At 37.2% G+C, this 24,133-nt stretch overlaps 1 protein-coding gene across 1 annotated transcript in view; it reads left to right on the forward strand.

Moving 5' to 3' along the window:
• Positions 1-24,133, forward strand: part of SPAG17 (sperm associated antigen 17) — a 254,989-nt gene that overhangs the window by 135,705 nt on the left and 95,151 nt on the right. The window contains exons 21-27 of the mRNA XM_047725498.1: positions 88-327; positions 1,334-1,445; positions 4,904-5,062; positions 6,215-6,328; positions 18,354-18,529; positions 20,594-20,711; positions 22,573-22,751. Of these exons, the coding sequence (XP_047581454.1) occupies positions 88-327; positions 1,334-1,445; positions 4,904-5,062; positions 6,215-6,328; positions 18,354-18,529; positions 20,594-20,711; positions 22,573-22,751 (1,098 nt within the window). The remainder of the gene's footprint in view (positions 1-87; positions 328-1,333; positions 1,446-4,903; positions 5,063-6,214; positions 6,329-18,353; positions 18,530-20,593; positions 20,712-22,572; positions 22,752-24,133) is intronic.

The following is a 24,133-nucleotide window of genomic DNA, read 5'->3' on the forward strand; positions in this document are numbered from 1 at the left end:
AAAGCATATGAAGTATTCTCCAAAATGAACCTGAATGGGATCTAATTTGTTTCAAAGTCCTGTTAATTTTTTTAAATGTGTTTATAGGCATGGAAAGAAGAACAAGATCGATTAGCAGAAGAAGAGCGCTTAAAGGAAGAAAAAAAAGCAGAAAAGAAGAGTAAGGAAGCTGGTAAAAAGAAAGGCAAGGAAAGGGTAGAGAAAGAAGACAGTAAATCTTCAAAGAAAAAATTTCTTTTCAAGGAGAAATCTAAAGAAGAACAAATGAAGATTCCAGAAGTAGCAGAGGAACCCCTCCAGCAACCAGAACCTGAGATCACTTATCCGGTAAAATCAGCGTTCCAAGAAGCCTCTTTGGGTCCTTACAAATTGTTCTGGGAGAAACACAGCTTCTGTGGAATCACAAGGTTCCCAGTCTTCACTGACACCACAGAAGGCCTTGAAGTTTCTTCTAGCGTAGATGATCTCAGACCCATACTCAACCCTCAGATACATAGGACTTTCACTGTAGCCAGTCACCAAGATGGGAATACCGTCAGGCCAGTTTTTCTTGAGTACTGTGAAACTAGGTTACTAAGAACAAGAAAAATGGAGATTTGACACAAAAGCGTTCATTTAGGTTAATGTAAATAAAGCAACTGTGAAAGATCAAAGTGAATACAAAGGTTAGCTGTATCGTCTCAGGTGACAGGCATTGCTGAGTATGCACCCATGTATTTTGCTTGTAGGCATTGGTAAAATCATCCCTTTGCCAGTCTGTCCCTCAGACAGTCTTATAAGGAAAACCTAATGGGCAAGAGATGGACAAAAATGTAACAGCCCTTGTTGTTCTAGTAGCTACTCTAAGCCAGTTCTCAGGCATTAGCATGCATCACAATCATTTGGAGTTCTATTAGCAACACTTAGCAAAAAATGTCATTACTATATTACTTCCTAAAGTATAAAGTGTCAAGAAAAATGCATAAAGTGTCACTATTCCTCAATATATCAGTTTACTTTAAACAAAAAATTAATAGCCAATGAAAGAGAAATTGATTTCTTCTCCCACTGCTTTTCAGTAGTATAATTATTTGATCTGTACTAGCTGGAAGGATGCTCCGGAAGGATGCTCCAGTGAACAGATTTTAAAATCATGGACCTCCTTTAATTCTGCCTGTCTTGTAATATCACAGGAGGTACTAAAGATAATATGGACACTGTCCTGTGAGTCTATAAAGTGACAGACATTCATTTAGCAGAATTAAGCTTACAGCAACTTTAACTGGCTCACACTGTTGAGTTGATTTTTGTCAGTTGCCGTTTCACACTCAAAGCCTGATGTTTTCCCTTCTAGTTTCATGGATATAATATGGGAGACATACCCATCCAAATCTCAGGAACAAATTCTTATCTGTATCCTTCAGATGGAGGGCAGATTGAAGTAGAGAAGACAACATTTGAAAAAGGTACCTTTTGAACACAGCCGATTAATAGTTTGGAAGATACTAACCCATTTCAGATCATCTTGGGGCCTTGTACCCTTGGATGTGATAGGTGAGAGTGGTAATGTACCCAATCTTCTTTATTATACACCACATTCAGCACTTCCAGCCTTCACATTCTTCTGTTACAATTGACTGCAAGGCACAAGCCAGCTGAGAGGTTAGCTGGGACATACTGTTACAAACATTCTGGTTGTTAAAAATCTTAAAATGTTTCTGTATGATTCGAAAATATTATCATCGTAACCACAATAAACATAATTAATTAGTAATATTAATTACAGCATATAGTGTTATCTCAGAAACCAAGCACACACTGTGATTTGAGAGCAAATTTCTAATCTGGGCTCTGGAGCACCAAGCTTGGGGTTCTGCTACCAAGGTCCAGGTAGTTTTGCCACAGAGAAGTTTCTTCTGGATTCAGAAGTCTTTGAATGGGAGATGAGCCTTGTGGATGCAGTGAGGACCTAGTCTAGAAAACCCCTAAAGGAAATGTGTAATTCTTCCCAAGAAGCAGATATGAGCTCTAGGGAACCTATCCGAGACATCTTATAGGGTCTATCTTTTCACTGGGCTTTAAAGATCTCTTAGGTAGGGGTGCCTGGGTGGCTTAGTGGGTTAAAGCCTCTGCCTTCAGCTCAGGTCATGATCTTAGGGTCCTGGGAGAAAGCCCTGCATTGGGCTCTTTACTCAGCAGGGAGCCTGCTTCCCCTTCTCTCTCTCTCTTCCTGCCTCTCTGCCTACTTATGATCTCTGTCTGTCAAATAAATTAAAAAAAAAAAAAAGATCTCTCAGGTGGATTTGAGAACCTGGGCTTTATTTGGTAGCTTATTGTCTCTCAGAACTGGGAGGAGTTCAGTGTGGAAGAAATTTGAGCAGGGCCCTATTTAATGTCCACAAGGTTATGCCCCCCAGCAAGGGGTAACACAGGCTCCTCCTACCCCCACCCTCTGTCTGGCGCCAGATTTACCCCTCCTCATTTCCTATCCTCCCCTCCCTACCTTTCTCTCTCTCAATCCCTCTCTCTTCCCTTCTTTCTTTCTTATCATCTAATATCTACCAATTTAAGAAGGAAGTCATTGCAAAAGTTACATACTGTTCCCTATGTGAAATCATGGCTCAAGTGGAAGCATCATTAGATGATAATCACCACATCAAACAAAAGATCACATCAATAATTTTTAAAATAAAAAGGCCTGAAAGTCATTCAAATTATTTAAATAATGGTTGGCGGTACAACTTATATCAAATGTCAGACCATTTTATTATATAAGGCTTGTTTATTTAAACCATGATAGGGATTATTATTAATATAGGTACACATATTTATATTATCATATGTTTTCATAGTTGATATTTGATATTTTGAATATTTTGAATATCGTCCTGGGGTATAGTGTACAATTAATAGTAATTAAAAATGGAGCTCAAAATCACATAACTGAGAAAACTACTGGACTCAAGTTTTATGTTGCTATGTTCTATTTTCCATAACTATTCCTCACGCTTATCGAAATTTGTATATGCTCATGTTTATTAGTTTCAGACAAGTCACAGCAAATACTAATCCTATCAATGAGGCAGAAGATAGCTCAAAGTTGAAAAGAATAAGCTGGATTAAAAAAAGGGGGGGAGCACCTGGGTGGCTAAGTGGAAAAGCCTCTGCCTTCGGCTCAGGTCATGATCCCGGAGAGGGAGCCTGCTTCCCTTCTTCTCTCTCTGCCTGCCTCTCTGCCTACTTGTGATCTCTGTCTGTCAAATAAATAAAAATAAAAATCTTAAAAAAAAAAAAAGGAGAAGAAGAAGAGAAGAGAAGGAGAAGGGAGTTGAGGGAAATTGGAAGGGGAGGTGAACTGTGAGAGACTATGGACTCTGAAAAACAATCTGAGGGTTTTGAAGGGGCTGGGGGTGGGAGATTGGGGGAACCAGGTGGTGGGTATTGGAGAGGGCACGGATTGCATGGAGCACTGGGTGTGGTGCAAAAACAATGAATACTGTTACGCTGAAAATAAATTTAAAAAAAAAAAAAAAACATTAAAAAAAAAAGGCAAAAAATGAGAACACCAGAAGAGGGAAACTGCCATTTGGAAAATTCTGATTTGCTGCTACTAATGATAACAGTACTCTAATTACCATTGATGTAATTCTTTATAAGCTGTAAAATACAACTAGCTCATGTGATTAATCACCAAGTTGAGTATAGGTGTACAATAGTCTCAACCAATGTATTTCCTCTTTTGTAATTTGATTAGAAAGTCTGCAAACATCTCCCTCATCCGCTTGCGATTTATTTCTGGCTCCCGGGTCACATCTACAAGGGCCGAGCTAGAGCGACATCATGGTATTCCTCTTACCAAAAAAGTGTGTATTAGGAGGAGAGAGAGAAAAAAAAAAGAGGAAAGAAGGGTGGGGGAAGAATTTAAAAAAAAAGAAAAAGAAAAATAGAAAATGATCTTGATGGAAAAAAAATTTTTTTTTTAAAGATATACTGTGGAAGGGGGTAGAATCCCATAACTAACTGCTGAGGAGGGACCTGCTTTAAGGAGTAGGGGAAGGCCCAGGGAGTGGGGCTGGGGGCTGCTCAATCACTCTGGGGTCTCACCATGGACACGTCTCAGTGGCACAAGCTGCTCCCCTTGTTTCCCTATCACACTTCACTCCCTTGGGGGCTGCTCAAGGGTAGGTGGGCATGGGTGGTAGGAGGGGTATTTTTACCCAGGGCTCTGGAAGCACACCAAACTGTTCTTCTTGTTACCTTCCCTCTATCTTCTCCCTAACTTTCCACAGTCCCCTCCACCTGCTCTTGTCCTGCCAGTTTGCCACCCACCCACCCCTCTTTTCAGGCTCTCTGCCTTTCCAGATTCCTGGTGATCTCTCTTGTTTCCTTTTGTTTCTTTTTGTTTTGAGTGTCTTTCTTTGCAGGTGTCTGTAGCCAGAAGATCTCCCTCCTGCTTCCAGAGGCTCCAGTGTAAAATCCCCTACCCCCTGGGGAAATATACTACCTTGTTTTGGGGTGGGTTTTTCTTTGTTTTCCGGTTTTTTGTTTTGTTTTGTTTCCCTTTGCCTTTTTACCCCCTTTTTTTTTTATTTTTCCCTTTTATTTTATTCCCTTTTCCCCCCTTTTATTTTATTGAACAGGGAGGTGGGAGGTGGATTTTATTTATTTAATTTTTTTTTTTACTCATTTCCAGGGGGTTGGGAGGTGTTTTGTTTTTTATTTTTAATATGTGTCATGAATAAAGTTGTCTTTGAAAATTTTTAAAAAATCACATTATTCCTTAGGCATCTTTCTATAAAATAGTGATGTCCATAGATGTTTCCATGCCCTTAGTTACATTCTCTGCTGAGTTATTTAGGTGTCTCGTCAAGGACCTTAATGGGGCATCAGCAGCAGCCCATCTTCTATCCCTTATTTTCCCCAGGGCCAACTTTTATCAAGGTGACAGTGAAAAAGGACAAGCACACTTTTATAATTCATTTAAAAGACCCTAAGGAAATTGTGAAAAGGGGAAAAAAAGAAGAGGATTGTTCTTCAGAAGATGTGAAAGAAAAAAGAGAGGAAGAGCAAAATCTTGAAACAGGTAAGCCGTAGCATCTCTGTGTCAAACCCACACATCTCTTCCACTTAGCAACTAGGCTCATTTTTCCAGATGGTAAGGAAAGTGTTTTGCGATTCTGCTTACATACATTTTCCCTGAGGTAATGTGTACCTGCATTATATACATAGTACATCTACAGTGGACTGCTAACTTGGTTTTGCCCCTTCTGGATGACCAGCCATTGATTCCAGTTGTCATACAAAGTCTATGTAGCTGGCTACCTTTATGTAGCAACATTGCATTTGCAATATCCATTCTGGCCTGAATTTTGTTTTACACAACTTGTATAAGTGCAGTCTCTAGGACTCAGGTCTACATTAGTTGATTTCTACTGAAGTTTTAGCTTTTCTCCAATATTCACTACAAATGCTGGGCTTTCCTTCTGTGCTCTATCACTTAGCTCTCTCCATGGTATCAAATTTCTTAGGTTGCAAGGACAAGAGAAAAATCCTACATTTGGTCTTGATAGTCTCTACCTGCTAATAGATGAGAGCTCCAGGTGTTTGTCCATTGAAGATACAACACGGAAACTTCCTGATAACACTATTTAACATCTCTAGGCAACACCACCCAGAGAAACAATGTTATCCGCCCAGTGTGACATAGGTTATACCTGCAAAAGGAGAAGAGTTAATTAATAGGATGTTTTAAACTCAAACTAGTAATAAGACAAATAGCCAAATCTTACTAATAAATTCATGGTCCCAGTATTTTCCAAACTCAAGAACATGATGTTTGAAAGTTTGAATGTACTCCAGACCTTAAAACAGAAATTTTTAAATTACTTTTCTTTGTTTTGCTTGATAAAAGACTATGTGGTTTATTATAAAGATTCGGAAATACAAGAATATTTAAAGAAAACGAGAGTTGCACCTAATTCCACCACCCCAGCAGTGGCGACTATTGCAGTGTATTTCTTACTTTATCATCATGAACATTTTCCCGTTCATTAAATACTCTTTGAAAACAAAGTTTTCTAATAATTTCATAATAATTCATTGGTACATACATATATATCAATAATTGAATTAATTATGTCCACATTTTTATCTATGTGATTTCCACTTTGCACTGTTTTGCTTACATTTCTTTTTAATAAAATGGAAATGTCCTTGATGTGAATTTGCCTTTTAGGAAAATCAGATGCAGAGAATAAAGTTATCAGCAAGTTTGGATCTTTTTCTGCCACCTTAGAAAATGGGATCTGCCTCTCAATAAGTTACTATGGACCAAGTGGAATGGCCCCAGGTAAAATAGCACAACAGCAAGGATAAGTGTCCAATGACCAAAGGCATCTGCTCATCCTCAATCTGCTCACATGTTGATAAACTTGTTTTGATTTAATGCCCCTCTTTTCTTAGAAAGGTGGGAATATATGTTTGAGTGTGTACATACGTGTGTGTTTACATGTATGCACATATATAGTTGCTCATACATAGAAAATAACAGTGCCTTGACATTTGAAACAATTTATCATATCTACAATTTTACATAGAATCACATATACATATAAAATTATATATATTTCAGTTATCTTTGTTAACTAGCCCGGGAAAATAAGTCTGTTCGTGCCCCCAGAAAGCATGATTTCTCAAAGTATCCTCTTGGTTTTCCACATAATGATATTTTTATGAGTCCCTGTGATTGTGGAAATGCTCAGTGTGCTTCAGGACTTAACAGTCTTAAAGGAACCATTCATTGGACATCTTAAAGGATTTCTTTACCCCACATTTAATGAACAAATTCTCCAACTGGAAGCTATTTCCTTACAAACCACAAAATAATATGTCATTTAACCAAGAACCAATTGAGAAATTTTGTGGGCTCCCATGCATTTTACAGGGATATAGGCACACAGATTTAAAAAAAAAAAAAAAAAAAAAAAAGCTTTACGAAATTGGAAGATAATCCCTATGCTACATAGCCTTCAAACTACGTATAGATCATAGTGATCCAACTGTCTGCCTTACTATGTAACTCCTTTTCTGCAGAAACTTCATTCCATAGGTTCTTTATAATCTTTTTCTTATCTTGTGCAAATATTGTAGTACTCTAGTGAGTTAGAGAGCCCATTAAATTTGTTAGTATTTTTTATTTATTTGGGATTTTGTCTTTTAATCTTATATTTGGTTTGTTTCTAAGCCAGCATTTGAAGTCATTCTCTGCCTAACAAATTATGTATTAACTCCATTATCACACACATTCACTAAAAAATCCTATCCCTTCTGAACATAGCTTATCGTGATTTCAGATTAAGATATTTATACTCTACTCTCTATCAACTAGATTGCTGCTGTTTCCTAGTGATTTCCTTATTCTTGATTTCATCCTCAACTTATTATGCAATTATTCCATTTAAAACAAATGTTCCTAATTTCACATTTATAAGTACTGCATTTGAAAATGTTTATAATATGAAAGAAATAGAAAGGTTTCCAGTGTTCGTGGTTGGAAGAATGACTGTTGTTAAAATGTCTATACTATCTAAAGCAATCTACACACTTGATGCAATCCTTATCAAAATACCAAAAAACATTTTTCACACAGCTAGCACAAACAATCCTAAAATTTGTATGGAACCACAAAAGACCCCAAATAGCCAAAGCAATCTTGAAAAGGAAAGCAAAGCCGAGGGCATCACATTTCCGGACTTCAAGTATCAAGACAGTATGGTGCTAGCACAAAAATAGACACATATATCAGTGGAACAGAATAGAAAACCCAGAAATAGATTCACAACTATTTTTAGACAAAGCAGGAAAGACTATCCAATGGGAAAAAGACAGTCTCTTCAATAAATGGTGCTGGGAAAACTGGACAGCAACATGCAAAAGAAGGAAATTCAACCTCCTTCTTACACCTTACACAAAAATAAATTCAAAATGAGTAAAATACCTAAATACCTAGAATACTATCAAAATCCTAGAGAAGAACATAGGAAGAAACATCTTCCACATCAGCCATAGCAACTTCTTACTAAACATGTCTCCAGAGGCAATGGAAACAAAAGTAAAAATGAACTATTGGGACTTCAAGATAAAAAGCTTTTGCACCACAAAGGAAACAATCAACAAAACTAAAAGGCAACTAACAGAATGGGAGAGGATATTTGCAAATGATGTATCAGATAAAGGGCTAGTATCCAAAATCCATAAAGAATTTATCAAACTGAACACCCAAAAAAACAAATAATCCAGTTAAGAAATGGGCAGAAGACATGAATAGACATTTTTCCAAAGAAAACATTCAGATAGCTAACAAATACACTCAAAGATGCTCAACATCACTTATAATCAGAGAAAAACAAGTCAAAACTACAAAGAGATGTCACCTCACACCTGTCAGAATGGCTGAAATTAACAACAGAGGAAACAACAGATGTTGGCGAGGATGGAGAGATAGGGGAACCCTCTTACAGTGTTGGTGGGAATCCAAACTGGTGTAGCCACTCTGGAAAACAATATGGAGGTTCCCCAAAAAGTTAAAAATAGAGTTGCCATCTGATCCAGCAGTATATCAGGTATTTACCCAAAGAATACTAAACCACTAATTTGGGAAGATATATACAACCATATGCTTATTGCAGCATTTACAATAGCCAAATTATGGAAGTAGCTCAAGTGTCCATCAGCAGATGAATGGATAAAGAAGATGTGATATATATGTATTTGTTTGATATAGATAGATAGATATTTTGATATATATTTGTTTGATATATATATATATATGTTTTAGATTTTTTTTATTTATTTATTTGACAGAAATCACAAGTAGGCAGAGAGGCAGGCAGAGAGAGAGGAGGAAGCAGTCTCCCCGCTGAGCAGAGAGTCTGATTCGGGGCTCAATCCCAGGACCCTGGGATCATGACCTGAGCCAAAGGCAGAGGCTTTATCCCACTAAGCCACCCAGGTGCCCCTATATATATTTGTTTTAAACAGAATAATTGCATAATAACATAAAACATAAAAGGAATGAAGTCTCATCATTTGCAACAACATGAATGGAGCTGAGAGTATAATGCTAAGAGAAATAAATCAGTTGGTGAAAGACAAATACTATGATTTCACTCATATGTGGAAGTTAAGAAACGAAACAGGTGAACATAGGGGAAAATAAAAAAGAAAGAGGTAAACCATAAAACAGACATAACTGAGGCACCTGGGTGGCTCAGTGGATTAAGCCTCTGCCTTCGGCCCAGGTCATGATCTCAGGGTCCTGAGATCGAGCCCCACATCGGTCTCTGCTCAGCAGGGAGCCTGCTTCCCCTCCTCCCCCCCCCCCCCGCCTGCCTCTCTGCCTACTTGTGATCTCTGTCTGTCAAATAAATAAATAAAAATTTAAAAAAAAAAAACAGACGTAACTATAGAGAGGAAACAGAGGGTTGCTGGAGGGGAGTGGGCAGGGGGTGGACTAAATGGATGATAGGTATTAAGGAGGGCAGTTGTGATGAGCACTGGGTCTTACAGGTAATTGATGAATCAGTAAATTCTACTCCTGAAACTAATACTATATGTTAGGTAACTGAAATTTAAAACTTCAAACAAAAATAAGTAAAATAATAAATAAATACTTGGAGAAATAAAGTCATCCAAATTGGCAAAGATAAGTAAAATTTTCACTATTTGCAGATGAGATGATACTGTACCCAGAAAACCCAGAAGACTCTACCAAAAAACTGTAAAAATGATAAATGAATTCAGTAATGTCACAGGACACAAAAACAATGTAGAGAAATCTGTTGCATTTCTATTTACTAATTATGAAGCAGCAGAAAGAGAAATCAAGGAATCAGCCCCATATACAGTTGCACCAAAAACCATAAGATACCTAGGAATGTGTATAGCAGCATCATCAACAATGGCCAAATTATGGAAATAGCCCAAATGCCTATCAACTAATGAATGGATAAAGAAGATGTGGAATATATAAACAATGGAATATTATTCTGCCATAAAGAAGAATGAAATCTTTCCATTTGCAACCACATGGATGGAGCCAGAGAGTATTATGCTAAGCAAAAGAAGTCAGGGAAAGAAAAATACCATATGATCTCACTGATCTGTGGAATTTAAGAAACAAATCCAAAGATTATATGGGACTAAAAAGAGAGAGGAAAACTAAAAAACAGACTCTTAACTAAGGAGAACAAACTGATGGTTACCAGAGGGGAGAGGGGATGGTTAAACAGATGATGGGGATTAAGGAGTGTACTTGCCATGACGAGAACAGGGTGACATATGGAATTGTTCAATCACTATATTTTACACCTGAAACTAATATAACACTCCATGTTAACTAACCGAAATTAAAATAAAGACTTTAAAAAAAGAAAATGTTTATAATGTGAATAAAAAGTAATGTTTTCTTTCTTGTATATTAAAAAATGGAAGGCATGAGTATTTACAAAAAATATAAATTCCTTAGGAACCCATAATACTGATATTTAAGAACTTTTATCTGCTGGTGAATAAAAAAAATTTCCAATCCAAGTCTCCTCCCTTTAATCGGGTATATAGCTTTCCAGAGATTATTCATCTTTTTTTTAAGATTTTATTAATTTATTTGACAGACAGAGAAGGAGGGAGCACAAGCAGGGGGAACTGCAGAGGGAGTAGGAGAAGCAGGTTCCCCGCTGAGCAGGAAGCCCTCCCCGGGGCTTGATCCTAGGACACTGAGCTCATGACCTGAGCCAAAGGCAGACCCTTAACCCATTGAGCCACTCAGGCACCCACGGAGCTTATTCATCTTGAGTGAAAATTTATACAGATTGATTAATAAATCCCCATTTCCTTCTCCCACTGTTTTACTCTTTTTATTAACATTATTTAATTAATTACCATATGATGTGTTATTGGCTTCAGAGGTACAGGTCTGTGACTCTTCAGTCTTATATAATACCCAGTGCTCATTACATCACATATCTTCCTCGATGTTCATCACCCAGTTACCCCAATCCACCAACCTCCCCTCCTGCAACCCTCAGTTTGTTTCCTATGACTAAGAGTCTCTTATGGTTTGTCTTCCTCTCTGGTTTTGACTTATTTTTTCTTTTCTTCCCCTATGATACTCTGTTTTGTTTCTTAAATTCCACAGATCAGTGAGATCATATGATAATTGTCTTTTTCTGACTGACTTATTTTGCTTAGCATAACACCATCTAGTTCCATCCATGTCATTGCAAATAGCAAGATTCCATTTTTTGATGGTTGAATAATATTCCATTTTGTATATATACACCACATCTTTATCTATTCATCTGTTTATGGACATTTGTGCTCTTTCTATAGTTTAGCTGTTGTGGACATTGCTTCTACAAACCTTGTGGTCAGGTTCCCCTTTGGATCACTACATTTGTATCTTTGGGGTAAATACCCAATAGTGCAATTATTGGGTTGTAGGGTAGCTCTACTTTCAAATTTTTGAAACTGTTTTCCAGAATGGCTGCACCAGCTTGCATTCCCTACTAACAGTGTGAGATGGTTCCCCTTTCTCCCTGTCCTTGCCAACATCTATCCATTCCTGACTTGTTAATTTTAGCCATTCTGACTGGTGTGGTTTTGACTACTGACTGTGGTTTTGATTTGCATTTCCCTGGTGCCAAATGATGCCGAGCATTTTTCATGTGTCTGGTGGCCATTTGGATGTCGTCTTTGGAGAAATGTCTCTTCTTGTCTTCTGCCCATTTCTTGATTGGATTAATTTGTTCTTTGGGTGTTGAATTTGATAAGTTCTTTATAGATTTTGCATACTAGCCCTTTATCTGATATGTCATTTGCAAATATCTTCTCCCATTCTGTCAGTTGCCCTTTAGTTTTGTTGACTGTTTCCTTTTCTGTGCAAAAGCTTTTTATCTTGGTGAAGTCAAAATAGTTTATTTTTTGCTTTCGTTTCCCTTGCCTTTAGAGAAGTTTGTAGCAAGAAATTGCTGTGGCCAAGGTCAAAGAGGTTGCTGCCTTTGTTCTCCTCTAAGATTTCGATGGATTCCTATCTCACATTTAGGTCATTTGTTCATTTTGAGTCTATTTTTGTGTATGGTGTAAGACAATGGTCCAGTTTCATTCTTCTGCATGTGGCCATGCAATTTTCCCAACACCATTTGTTAAAGAGGCTATCTTTTTTCCCATTGGATATTCTTTCCTGCTTTGATGAAGTTTAGTTGACTATAGATTTGAGGGTCCATTTCTGGGTTCTCTATTCTGTTCCATTGATCTATGTGTCTGTTTTTGTACCAGTGTCGTATTATCTTGATGATTACATTGAATGTGTAAATTGCTTTGCATAGCATAGACATTTTAACAAATTTGTTCTTCTAATCCATGAGCATGAAACGTTTTTCCATTTCTTTGTGTCTTACTCAATTTCTTTCATGAGTGTTCTATAGCTTTTTTTTTATTATGTTAGTCACCATACACTACTTCATTAGTTTTTGATATAGTGTTCCATGATTCATTATTTGCAGTGCCCATTGCAATATGTGCCTCCTTAAAACCCATAACTGGGCTAACCCATCATTCCTCCCCCCCACAAAACCCTCAGGTTTTTTCTCAAAGTCCATACATAGTGTCTCATGGTTCATCTTCCCCTCTGATTCCCCTGCTTCAGTTTTACCTTCTTTCTCCTAATGTCCTCCATGCTATTCCCTATGTTCTACACATGAGCGAAACCATATGATAATTGTTTTTCTCTGCCTGACTTATTTCACTTAGCATAATCCCCTCCAGTTCCATCCATGTCAGTGCGAATGGTGGGTATTCATCCTTTCTGATGGCTGAATAATATTTCATCGTATATATGAACCACAGTTTCTTTATCTATTCAACTGTCAAAGAGCATATCCGCTCCCTCTACAGTTTGGCTATTGTGAACATCACTGCTATGAGCATTGTGGTGCATGTGCCCCTTCTTTTCACTACATCTGTATCTTTGGGGTAAATACCCAGTAGTGCAATTGCTGGGTCATAAGATAGCTCTATTTTCAACTTTTTGAGGAACCTCCATACTGTTTTCCAAAGTGGCTGTACCAACTTGCATTCCCACCAACAGTGTAAGAGGGTTCCCCTTTCTCCACATGCTCTCCAACATTTGTTGTTTCCTGCCTTGTTAACTTTTGCCATTCTAACTGTTGAAAGGTGATATCTCAGTGTGGTTTTTATTTGAATTTCCCTGATAGCTAATGATGTTGAACATTGTTCATGTGTCTGTTAGCCATTTGTAGGTCTTCTTTGGAGAAGTGTCTGTTCATGTCTTCTGCCCATTTTTTTACTTGATTATTTGTTTTTTGCATGTTGAGTTTCAGAAGTTCTTATTAGATCTTGCATACCAGTTCTTTATCTTTAATGTCACTTGCAGATATTTTCTCCCATTCTGTGGGTTGCCTCTAGTTTTATTGACTATTTCTTTTGCTGTGCAGAAACTTTTTAGCTCAGTGAAGTCCCAAAAGTTCATTTTTGCTTTTGTTTCCCTTGCCTTTGGAGAGGTGTCATGAAAGAAGTTGCTGTGGCCAATGTTGAGGAGGTTACTGTCTGTGTTCTCCTCTAGGATTTTGATGGATTCCTGTCTCACATTGAGGTCTTTCATCCATTATAAGTTTTCGGAGTACAGATCATTTGCCTCTTGGGTTAGCTTTATTCCTAGGTATCTTATGGGTTTTGGTGCAATTATAAATGGGATCAGCTCCTTAATTTGTCTTTCTTCTGTCTCATTGTTAGTGTATAGAAATGCAACTGATTTGTGTGCATTAATTTTATATCCTGACACTTTGCTAAATTTTTGTATGGGTTCTAGCAATTTTGGGTTAGAGTCTTTGGGGTTTTCTACATAGAGTATCATGTCATCTGCAAAGAGTGAGAGTTTGACTTCTTCTTTGCTGATTCTGATGCATTTTATTTATTTTTGTTGTCTGGCTGCTGAGGCTAGGACTTCTAGTGGTTTGTTGAATAGTAATGGAGAAAGTGGACATTCCTGCTGTGTTCCTGACCTTAGGGAAAAAGCTCTCAGTTTTTACCCATTGAGGGTGATATTTGCTGTGGTATTTTTCATAGATGGCTTTTATGATATTGAGGTATGTGCCTTCTATCCCTACCCTGTGACAAGTTTTAAACAAGAAAGAATGCTGGACTTTGTCAAATGGTTTCTCTGCATCTATTGAGAGCATCATATGGTCTTGACCTATCTTTTATTCATGTAGTGTGTCACACCAATTGCTTTGCAGACATTGACCCAACTTTGCAGCCCAGGAATAAATCCCACTTGGTCATGGTGACTAATCCTTTTAATGTACTGTTGGATCCTATTGGCTAGTGTCTTGGTGAGAATTTTGGCATCCATGTTCATCAGGGATACTGGTCTGTAATTCTACTTTTTTGGTGGGGTCTCTGTCTAGTTTGGGGATCAAGGTAATGCTGGCCTCAGAGAACAAGTTTGAAAGTGTTCCTCCCATTTCCAGTTTTTGAAAGTGCTTCAAAAGAATAGGTATTAATTCTTCTTTTAAATGTTTGGTAGAATTCCCCATGGAAGCTGTCCAGACTGGCATTCTTGTTTGCTGGGAGATTCTTGATTACTGCTGTTGGGGTCCATTATCAAAGGAACGAGACTGAGACAAAGTAAAAGTTATGCAAAGCCTTATTCTATGCCAAGCATTAGAAGTTGGACTGACCGGCCAGGGAACGAGACTGAGACAAAGTAAAAGTTATGTGAAGCTTTATTCTATGCCAAGCATTAGAAGTCAGACTGACCAGCCAGGGCCACCTCCGAAGAGAGCGACCCCCTCCCAATCTCACAGGCTGGTTTTATAGGGCATAACCGCAGACCCAAGGTATGTGGCTTTTATTGTTAAGGCATTTACTCCCGGAATCGATACCTGGAACCATACCAGGAACTACTGGGGCATTTATTCCCGGAATGAAGTCCATGGATGTAAACAACAATATGGCTACCTAGGCAATATGGAGTTGCTCTGGCTAAGCAGGCCCTAATAGTTAAACAGGTTTTAACATTAAATTGGCCCTAACAACTGCTTCAATTTCCTTGCTGGTTGTGGATCTGTTTAGGTTTTCTGTTTCTTCCTGTTTCAGTTTTGGTAGTTTCTATGTCTCTAGAAGTGCATCCATTTCTTTCAGACTGCCTAATTTGTTGGCATATAATGGCTCATAATATGTTGTCATAATTATTTGTATTTCTGTGGTGTTGGTTGTGATCTCTACTCTTTCATACATGATTTTATTAATTTTGGTCCTTTCTCTTTTCTTTTTGGTAAGTCTGACCAGGGTTTTATCTATCTTATCCATTCTTTCAAAGAACTATCTCCTAGTTTCATTGATCCGTTCTTCTGTTCCTTTGATTTCTATTTCATTGATTTCTGCTCTGATCCTTATTATTTCTTTTCTCCTACTTTATTTGCTGTTCTTTCTCCAGCTCCTTTAGATGTTTGGTTAGGTTAGGTTGTGTATTTGAAATCTTTTTTTTTTTAAGATTTTATTTATTTATTTGACACAGAGACAGAGATCACAAGTAGGCAGAAAGGCAGGCGGGGTAGGGGGGGAAGCAGACTCCCTGCTGAGCAGAGAGCTTGATATGGGGCTCAATCCCAGGACCCTGAGATCATGACCTGAGCTGAAGGCAGAGGCTTAACCCACTGTGCCACCCAGGTGCCCCTTGAGATCTTTTTTGTTTCTTGAGAAAGACTTATAGTGCTATGTACTTCCCTCTTAGGACTGCCTTTCCTGCATATCAAAGATTTTGATCAGTTGTGTTTTCACTTTCATTTATTTTCATGAATCTTTTAAATTCTTCTTTAATTTCCTGGTTGATCCATTCATTCTTTAGTAGGATGCTCTTTAACTTCCAAGTATTTGAGTAACTTTTGTGTTAGATGTCCTTCTTCTAGGTTCCCATGGAGCACTGTATTTCCTTTATCACAGACTTAACACATGACATTGTACCTGAGGGTTTTTTCATTTGATCTACCAATTGCAAATTCCTTGTAGTCTTCATCATTGGTTATCCAATTCATAGTACATGGTGGTAGGTACTCCATAAATTTTTACTGAATGAGTAGATGGATGGGGATAAGAGGGAGGAGTTTCCAGCTCCCTATAACTGGATGCCATTCACTTATTTATATACTGTACTTCCTATGGGTGAGGAATCTTGCTGGCACTGAGCCACAATGATGAATAAAACCATGGCACATCTATTTAAAAATCTCATTGTCTAGGGTCACCTGGATGGCTCAGTCATTTGAGCACCTGACCCTTGATTTCACCTCAGGTCATGATCTCAGGGTTGTGAAATCAAGCTCCACATTGGTCTACACACTCAGTGGGGAGTCTGCTTGTGATTCTTTCTCTCCCTCTTCCTCTGCCTCTTCTCCCCTCTTTTTTCCTCTCTCTCTCTCTTTCTCTCAAATAAATAAATAAATATATTTTTTAAAAAAATTCATTGTCTAATGGGAAAAGAATAAATAACTGCTGAATTTCTAGAAATTATATATAAACATAGTACTGGGAACAGTTAGAAAATACTTCAGAGAGAAAGTATAGTATCTGAGGTGGGATTTTAGAGATGAATGGTAACTATCCAGACAAAGCAACAAGGAAAGGGAATTCTTGACATTAAAAACCATTGTGTATAAACATACAATTGTGTAAAAACATAGCATCTTTACAGAAAGGGGAGAAGTTGAGTGTGGTTGGAGTGGTGGAATGTCAGTACTCAATGCCCCATAAGATCAATGAGTATCAGAGGTGTTTAAATAAAGGATGAGAAGTGATATAATTGGATTTCATATTAGAAATATAATTTTATGATAGTTTCGAAAGTACACTGAAATGGCAGTATTGGAGGTCCCATACCAGTTTGGGAACTTGTTGCAGAAAATCAAGTAAAAGATCAATGAGAATATGAGGTAAGTTAGGAACAGGTAGGAGAGGCATCATTCAAGAGAAATTTCTGATGGCTTGTTGACTGGTTGGATGTATGAGGTCAGTCAAAAAGAGAAAATACAAATACCTCACTGTCTAACTTGGGAAATGAGATGCTTGATTGCTTATTAAATGAGATTAAGTACATAGGAGGCTTTCCTTTCCTAGCAGAAGAGAGACATACTGAGTTTGAAATGTCTCCAGTACCACAACCAGGGAGAGATATAGAAAGGCAGTTGGACATATTAATCTGATGCTGAGAAGAAAGGTTATGCCTTGTGATATAAATTTTGGAGTCATCAGCATGCAGATGAGAGTTAGAGCCCCAGTAGTGAGTGAGATACTCAGATCTACTATACATAATAAAAGTGCTCAGTTTTGACTGTATCACAATCATGTGTGATTTTTCATAAATATAAATACCTGTGCCTCATCCCTAGAGAGTGTGATTCAGTGGGTCAAGATGGGGGCCTGAGCTTTTTATAAAAAATTCAATGAGTTATCATTATAAGCAGCCAGAGTTGAGAACATCCACTGTAAGCATAAAGGGAAAAACCCCTGGAATCTAATGACATTTAAGGATTCACAAAAGAGGAAGAACTAGTAAAGGAGACAGAAAAAAATTGTTCAGAGAAGGAAGAGGAAATACAGGGAGAGTATTATCCTGGAACCCAGAGGAGAATAGAATTCCTTTAACACACCAGTGATGCTCAGAAGATTGTGACAAAATTCCTTCAGAGATCAACTTGCTTTTAAGAATTCTGGCAATACTTTTAGATACAGAATAAAATTAATCTTTTACAACTTCTAAAACTTCTTTTTATCAACTCAACTAGAAAAAAAAACCTCTTTTCTGAATTTCTTTTTTTGTATCCCTTATTATTTTCCTATTTAATATGTCCTTGTATTAAAGCTATTTGAGTATAATTATTATTAGAATATTTTGGTTTCATAGGGTCTTTTATATATATTTTGTCATTATTGCCCACTGTTCCAAACATGTTGCATATAGGAACCTTTCAAAAAATATTTCTCAAACAGATGGTTGTTGCACTATCTTTAGGAGTTCATAATCTCGATGGGAAGGCAAGAACATGTGAAATAATGATTCAATCAAATATATCAAAATATTAAGTACCTCAGATTTTTTAACTATAATTCTCATTTTTAAATCAACTATATTACCCCTGAAATTTATGTGACTGAAAAATCACTTTCAGCAAGGTAAAAATTGTTGCCAGCTGGTATAAATGCATAGAAACATGTTTGTGGTGTAAACATTTATATATTTGTTTAACAAACATAAAATATGAATTCCAATTTACTTGTTTTCTCCTTTTTTCCTGTTATAGAGGATAAGGATCCTAATTTGGAAACAATGTTGAGTATCCCATCAGCAGTTACTACAACAGTAGTTCCTCTTATAGTGACTGTTCCTCAAAGCAAAGTGAAAGGAAAAACAAAAGGCAAAGAAAAACCTAAAGAATCTCTTAAAGAAGAGGAACACCCAAAAGAAGAAGAGAAAAAGGTACATGGACTTACCATTGATTCCTAAACCCTACTTCTTCCTCAGTTTTAACTTTTTTAAAATCATGAGTTACACCAACAGTATCATTTCAGTACATGTATATTGTTGTGCGGATGTATTAACATTCCTTGAAGTTTCAATTTTGAATGAAAAGAAGAGATTTGTACACAGGAGTTGGATCCCTACACCAGGAGACATATTGTCATGTACAAACTGATTCAGGTCTTCCATTCTAAACTCAGAATGAAGAGCTCACCCTTTTTTCCACTCTGGTTCTTTGCTTTTGGTTGGTTATGTTCCTACCATTCTCTAAATACTTTATTTAGTTTTGTTAGATAAGCAACAATTGAAAGAAGAACATTTCAAATTAAATAGGAAGTACTTCCATTTGGTAGACTTGGCCTTAGATATTGATGTGCTACAGGGCTTCTGGCTAAAGAGCAGTTCACCCTCTACTTCCAATACCACCAAATGCAGACACTCACAGAGGCTTTGATTCCAAATGTGTTCCTAATACCAGAATACAGATCAAAAGAATACAGAAAAGAAGGAAATCACTAATGAAATCTTGAAAATTTGCTAGGTGAGCTGTACAGTTTGTACAGAGTGCAAATTCTCAACTTAGTAGAAGAAAAAAATTAAAAAGTGACCAGAGCTATTGATTTCAGACCTTGGCCCTCTAAAAGTTCTGGTGTTTGTACGTTACTTAACCTCTGCACCATATTTATTTAGCTATACTGGATGACTTTTCTCAATCAGGGTACTTGACCCTTATTAAGTACAAATTTTACAGTGTTGAGCAGAATAACCCTAGATAATTCATTAATTTACTGAAAGCAATCTGATAACCAATCAGTTCTCCCATAATTTTTAATAAGTGACAATAATAGAAGGGTGGGAGATAATTACTGATTTTATGTGTAATGATAAATTTGTCATGGCAGGTTCATGTCTTTGAACATTATTGTTCATTTTACAGAACTTCATAATTTTTCCTCTTAATTTTGCTTTGTGTTTAATTCTTTTAAAGATTTTATTTATTTATTAATTTGAGATAGAGCAAGAGTGAGAGAGAAAGAGAGAGAGAGCACAAGCAGGGGAAGTAAGAGGCAGAAGGAGAAGCAGTCTCTCCACTGAGCAGGAAGCCCAAAATGGGGCTCAATCCCAGGACTCCAGGATCATGACCTGAGCTGAAGGCAGATGCTTTACTGACTGAGCCACTCAGGTGCCCATTACTTTTTGTTTTTAATTGACTTTTGGCTAACTACTCCAAATTTATTATTTGTTAGTAACAAAGGCAGAACAACCTAAGTGATCCACAGCACAAGACTAGTTAAAATAAACTACAGGTGCAGCAACAGGGTATCAGTTGGGATGATTTTAGAGGCTAACAAAAGAGAGCCAACTGGAAAACTGAAATGATTATCATGAGGGGTTGGTTGGAAGTAACTAAATAACTTTCATTCTGGGGTCCAAGTAACCAAACAAAGAACTCAGCATAGTTAGCATAAAATGAACTAGGATTTTTGAAGTAGACACACCCAAACTTCATTAGTTTATAAATAATCTTTTTATGTCTTTTTGTTTTTACTTACTACAAAAATAATGCTTATTAGAGAAAAATAATGACACATTTCCTAATAGCATAACATCTTTAACACCCAAACTTTAAAAGGTATACCAAGTCGGTAGAGGGCACATAGGTCAGCCCTTAACCCCACACTTGCATACAGAGGCATCTTTCAAGGCCTACTTTAAGCCCCAACTCCTCCATGATCCTTTCCTAATTATTCTGATTAATTTTGATGTCTTCGTTTGTGGGAGGAGAGATGTGCTAACAGTTTGGTACTATAATTTAATTGTTTCACATGTCTGTGTGCCATTCTATGAACAGAATATAAATTACACAAAAGTACAGCCTCATGCATCTTTACAGGCTCAATTGCAGGGCCCACCAGTCCTGGGCAAGTCATATCTTAAGCACTCAGCAAATGCTTGCTTAGTCAAAATAAATCAGTAGCTCATTTAGAAAATGACAAACAATTATTGTTAAATTATTTCCAGGAAGAAGTAGAACCAGAACATGTTTTGCAAGAGACTCCTTATGTTCCTACCTTCCAAAACCTAAATGTGTCTTGCCCCAATGGACTCCTGGTGACCTTCATTGGGCAAGAGTCTACTGGTGAGTGTTAGCCAGCATGGGGTGGGAGGGGGTGGGGCAAATGTCAGACAGAAAACAGTTGAATCACCGTTGAAAACGTGTGTATTTTCATACCAGTTAAACATGTTGATAATGAACAATAGGCTAATAATAATGATGACTAGCATTTTTTGAGCCCCCAGCCCTAAGTACTTAACATATATAAAAATCCACAAATATGGTAAACTAAGTTCTAATAATTCCATTTTACAAAATAAATCGAGGCTTCAGGAGGTTCATTAACTTCCCCAGGTCACTCAGTTCCTAAGTGGCAGAAATTAAAGGTCATTCTTGGTCAGTGATGGCAAGGCCGGTGGACTCTTAACAACTTTGATGGGGTGGAACCCTGTCTTTCTGGCTCTACAGAGGGCCACAGGTATAGTGATTTGCTGGTCTGATCAAATCAAAAGACAGTGAGCATAAAGTAAGTGGAGGCAAGTACAGGTTAAGTGGTTGAAGGATATCAGTCTTGTTCCCAGATATTAGAATGTAATTTTATAAAGTCTGTTATTTTTGTACATGGCCTCTAACTCATTAAGATGACTAAGTAAGTACAAGTAGGACCTCTTTAATTAACATGATGGGGCATCCACATTAGTGACTGAATTTGAATATCACTGATATGGAGGCCCACTCTTGCAGTAGAATTAGCAGATGAAACAAAGCAAGCACTGGTCTGGGACTTGAGATATAGATATGTCCCTTTCAGTTGCTTACTATCTCTGGACCATGTTTCTTCATCTGATAAAAGTTTTGTTGTACCAGTGGATCCTGACTTTAATTCACAACCAAATGTCCTCTTTATTATAGTTCCCTTATGTACACCACATTTAAAAAAAGAGTATCTATCAAAGAAAAAGAGTATGCCTATTGAAAACTAATTCAATGTCATGTTTACTTGCCACCTAAATGAAAAGAAGCTAAGGGCTGCAGTTGGTCTGGTTTGTCTTAGTTTTGTTTTTCTTCATCCGAAACTCTGGAAAGTGAAATTATCTCTCTTAAAGGGTTGTTGAGGTGGGCTGAATAAAATACATATACAAAGCATTTAACATATGTAAACATCTCAGTAAATGTTTATAATGTTATTGTTACTAGTACTTCTGTGACTTAGAGGGTATCATGAAGGGCCCTCATTCCAAAATATTTTTCTAACAGCCCAATATAGTCCCTGAAATGCCATCATTACATGTTGATAAACCACTTTGTAAGTTGAGAAGAGGAAAGTATTCAGTTAGTAAAAACTGAATAGTTACTGTATGCCAGAAATTCTCAATGATAATATTTTCTTTTGAAGGAACCTATGAGGTGTTTTTCTCCTTGATTGTTAACTAAGAATAGAACCTTGAGAAAAAATCTGGATTTGGTTAGAGATGAGGGGATTATGTTAACTTTGAAAGGTGATGAATGATTTAGGAAGGGCAAGCCTGAGTAACTTCCCCTGGGGCTCCTGACAACCAGAGAACCCCAGAACAGCGTTGTGGATGCAGGGGCAAGAGCTTACTCAAAGGCGAGAAAAAAGTACCCACAGGGAGAAAAGGGAATATCTACAACCGCAAAACTGCTTCCTTCCTAATTTTGCCAGGGATATCCTGGAATTCCTTAGAAGAATGGACTATACATGGAGAAGGTGCCTATTAAGTACTTGTAGAAGACCTTATTCACTATACTTGACTATAACAAGGCAGCAAAACACCTGTGCTCTGGGCCATCTGTCAGGTTATGAAAACTGCCCTATTATTCACATGTAGACAGAAGAATAAAAAAAATAAGGAAAAAGATAAAACGCCAGCTACACAGCATTGCTCAGTTCACAGGAAGGCTTTCTTTCTTTTCTTTTTTTAAGATCAGAATGTTGTAGATGAGGAACCCACTTGGGACATCATGGTCCGGCAGAGTTACCCCCAGAAGGTGAAGCACTATGATTTTCACAAAACGGTGATGCCACCTGTGGATCAGGAGGCCTCAAGAGTTATCACCAGGCAAGGCACTGTTGTCAAATACATGTTGGATGGATCCACACAGGTAACAGAATGTTAGATAAATAACACTCCTTCTTGCTGCGAAGTACAAACAAGCTGGAGAAAAGAACAGTGTTATCGTAGGCAAGGGGGACAACTCATTTGAAAATGGAGTCACACTTAAAATGACAAATGGAGACTAGTATTGTTTTCTGTGCAATATAGGATACAAACAGACTTATTCTGTATATGATCCAGGACTAAATGCAGTGTTTACTTCCTCCCCCTCTCAAGGCACCTGAGAATAATTTTAAAAATACTTTTAAATAATAAATTCATAACGGTACTGGAAAACAACAAAATGGGCCATCAGTGGATCAGAAGATTAGGAGAATTTCTAGAAAATGCAAGTCAGATGAGATCAGACCAATGGAGAAATAAAAGCAAAGTTTAAAGCAAGTACAAGAGAAAACCTGCAGCAAAATTAAAAATCAGTTCTAACACAGACATTTCACAGAGGGAGCTCTGCACCCAGACAATTAAGTTAGTGTCCCCAGTTAACTCACTACTACCTGGAGGGTGAGAACCAGAAGTCATAATATCCAAAAGCCATATGGCCTGCTCTATACCTCCCCAGTAATTACAGGGAAATTGTTTCTGTAATCAGAGGATACACCACCAAGAAGTGAATAGGGATTCTCAAGGGGACCGATGACCATGCACGCAAGAATCATCAACCTTAGAGAAAAACCAACTGCATGAAAGTAAATTACAGAATAATCAAAAAATTAAAGAAATAGCATCTAAAAATAAGGATAAATAGTTAAACAAAAAGTTGAAGGTGAGTAAAAGTAACATAGGCAGAGACTTGAGAGGTTAACAGTCTACAAAATAACAATAAAAAAAGTTACTGTGGACAAAATAAAGAGTTCTTAGATATTAAACACAATATATTTGACATAATTGGGTGTCAAATCACCGTGTAGCAGTGATTGATATATATATACATATATATATGAAACTAATACAATATTGTATGTCAATATACTTCAATTAAAAATCTTAAAGGAGGGAAAAAAAGAAAAACAACTGTGAAAAATTAAGGCAGGGGAGTGGATTATGGGGAAGAGAAGAGTTACGAGACATGGAAAAGGGATCTGAAAAATACAATCTCCAGAAGAAGAAAATAGTGGGAGAGAAGAGGGAAAATAATGAAAGAAATAATCTAGGGAATTTTCCCAGAGTTAAAAAAAAAAAAAGAAAGAAAGAAAAAGACAAAAAAAAAACAAACTTTGGATTAAACAGGGCAGTCAAGTGCCAAGCAGAATTGATACTAATTATCTTTAAAAGATCATCATGTCATAGTGCAATTTGGGGACTGCACAGGTAGACAATACCAAAAGCTTCCTTAAAGAAACCAGTTACCTCCTATAGAATGAGAACTGA

Source organism: Lutra lutra, chromosome 4 (assembly GCF_902655055.1).
Source record: "Lutra lutra chromosome 4, mLutLut1.2, whole genome shotgun sequence".
NCBI lineage: Eukaryota > Metazoa > Chordata > Mammalia > Carnivora > Mustelidae > Lutra > Lutra lutra.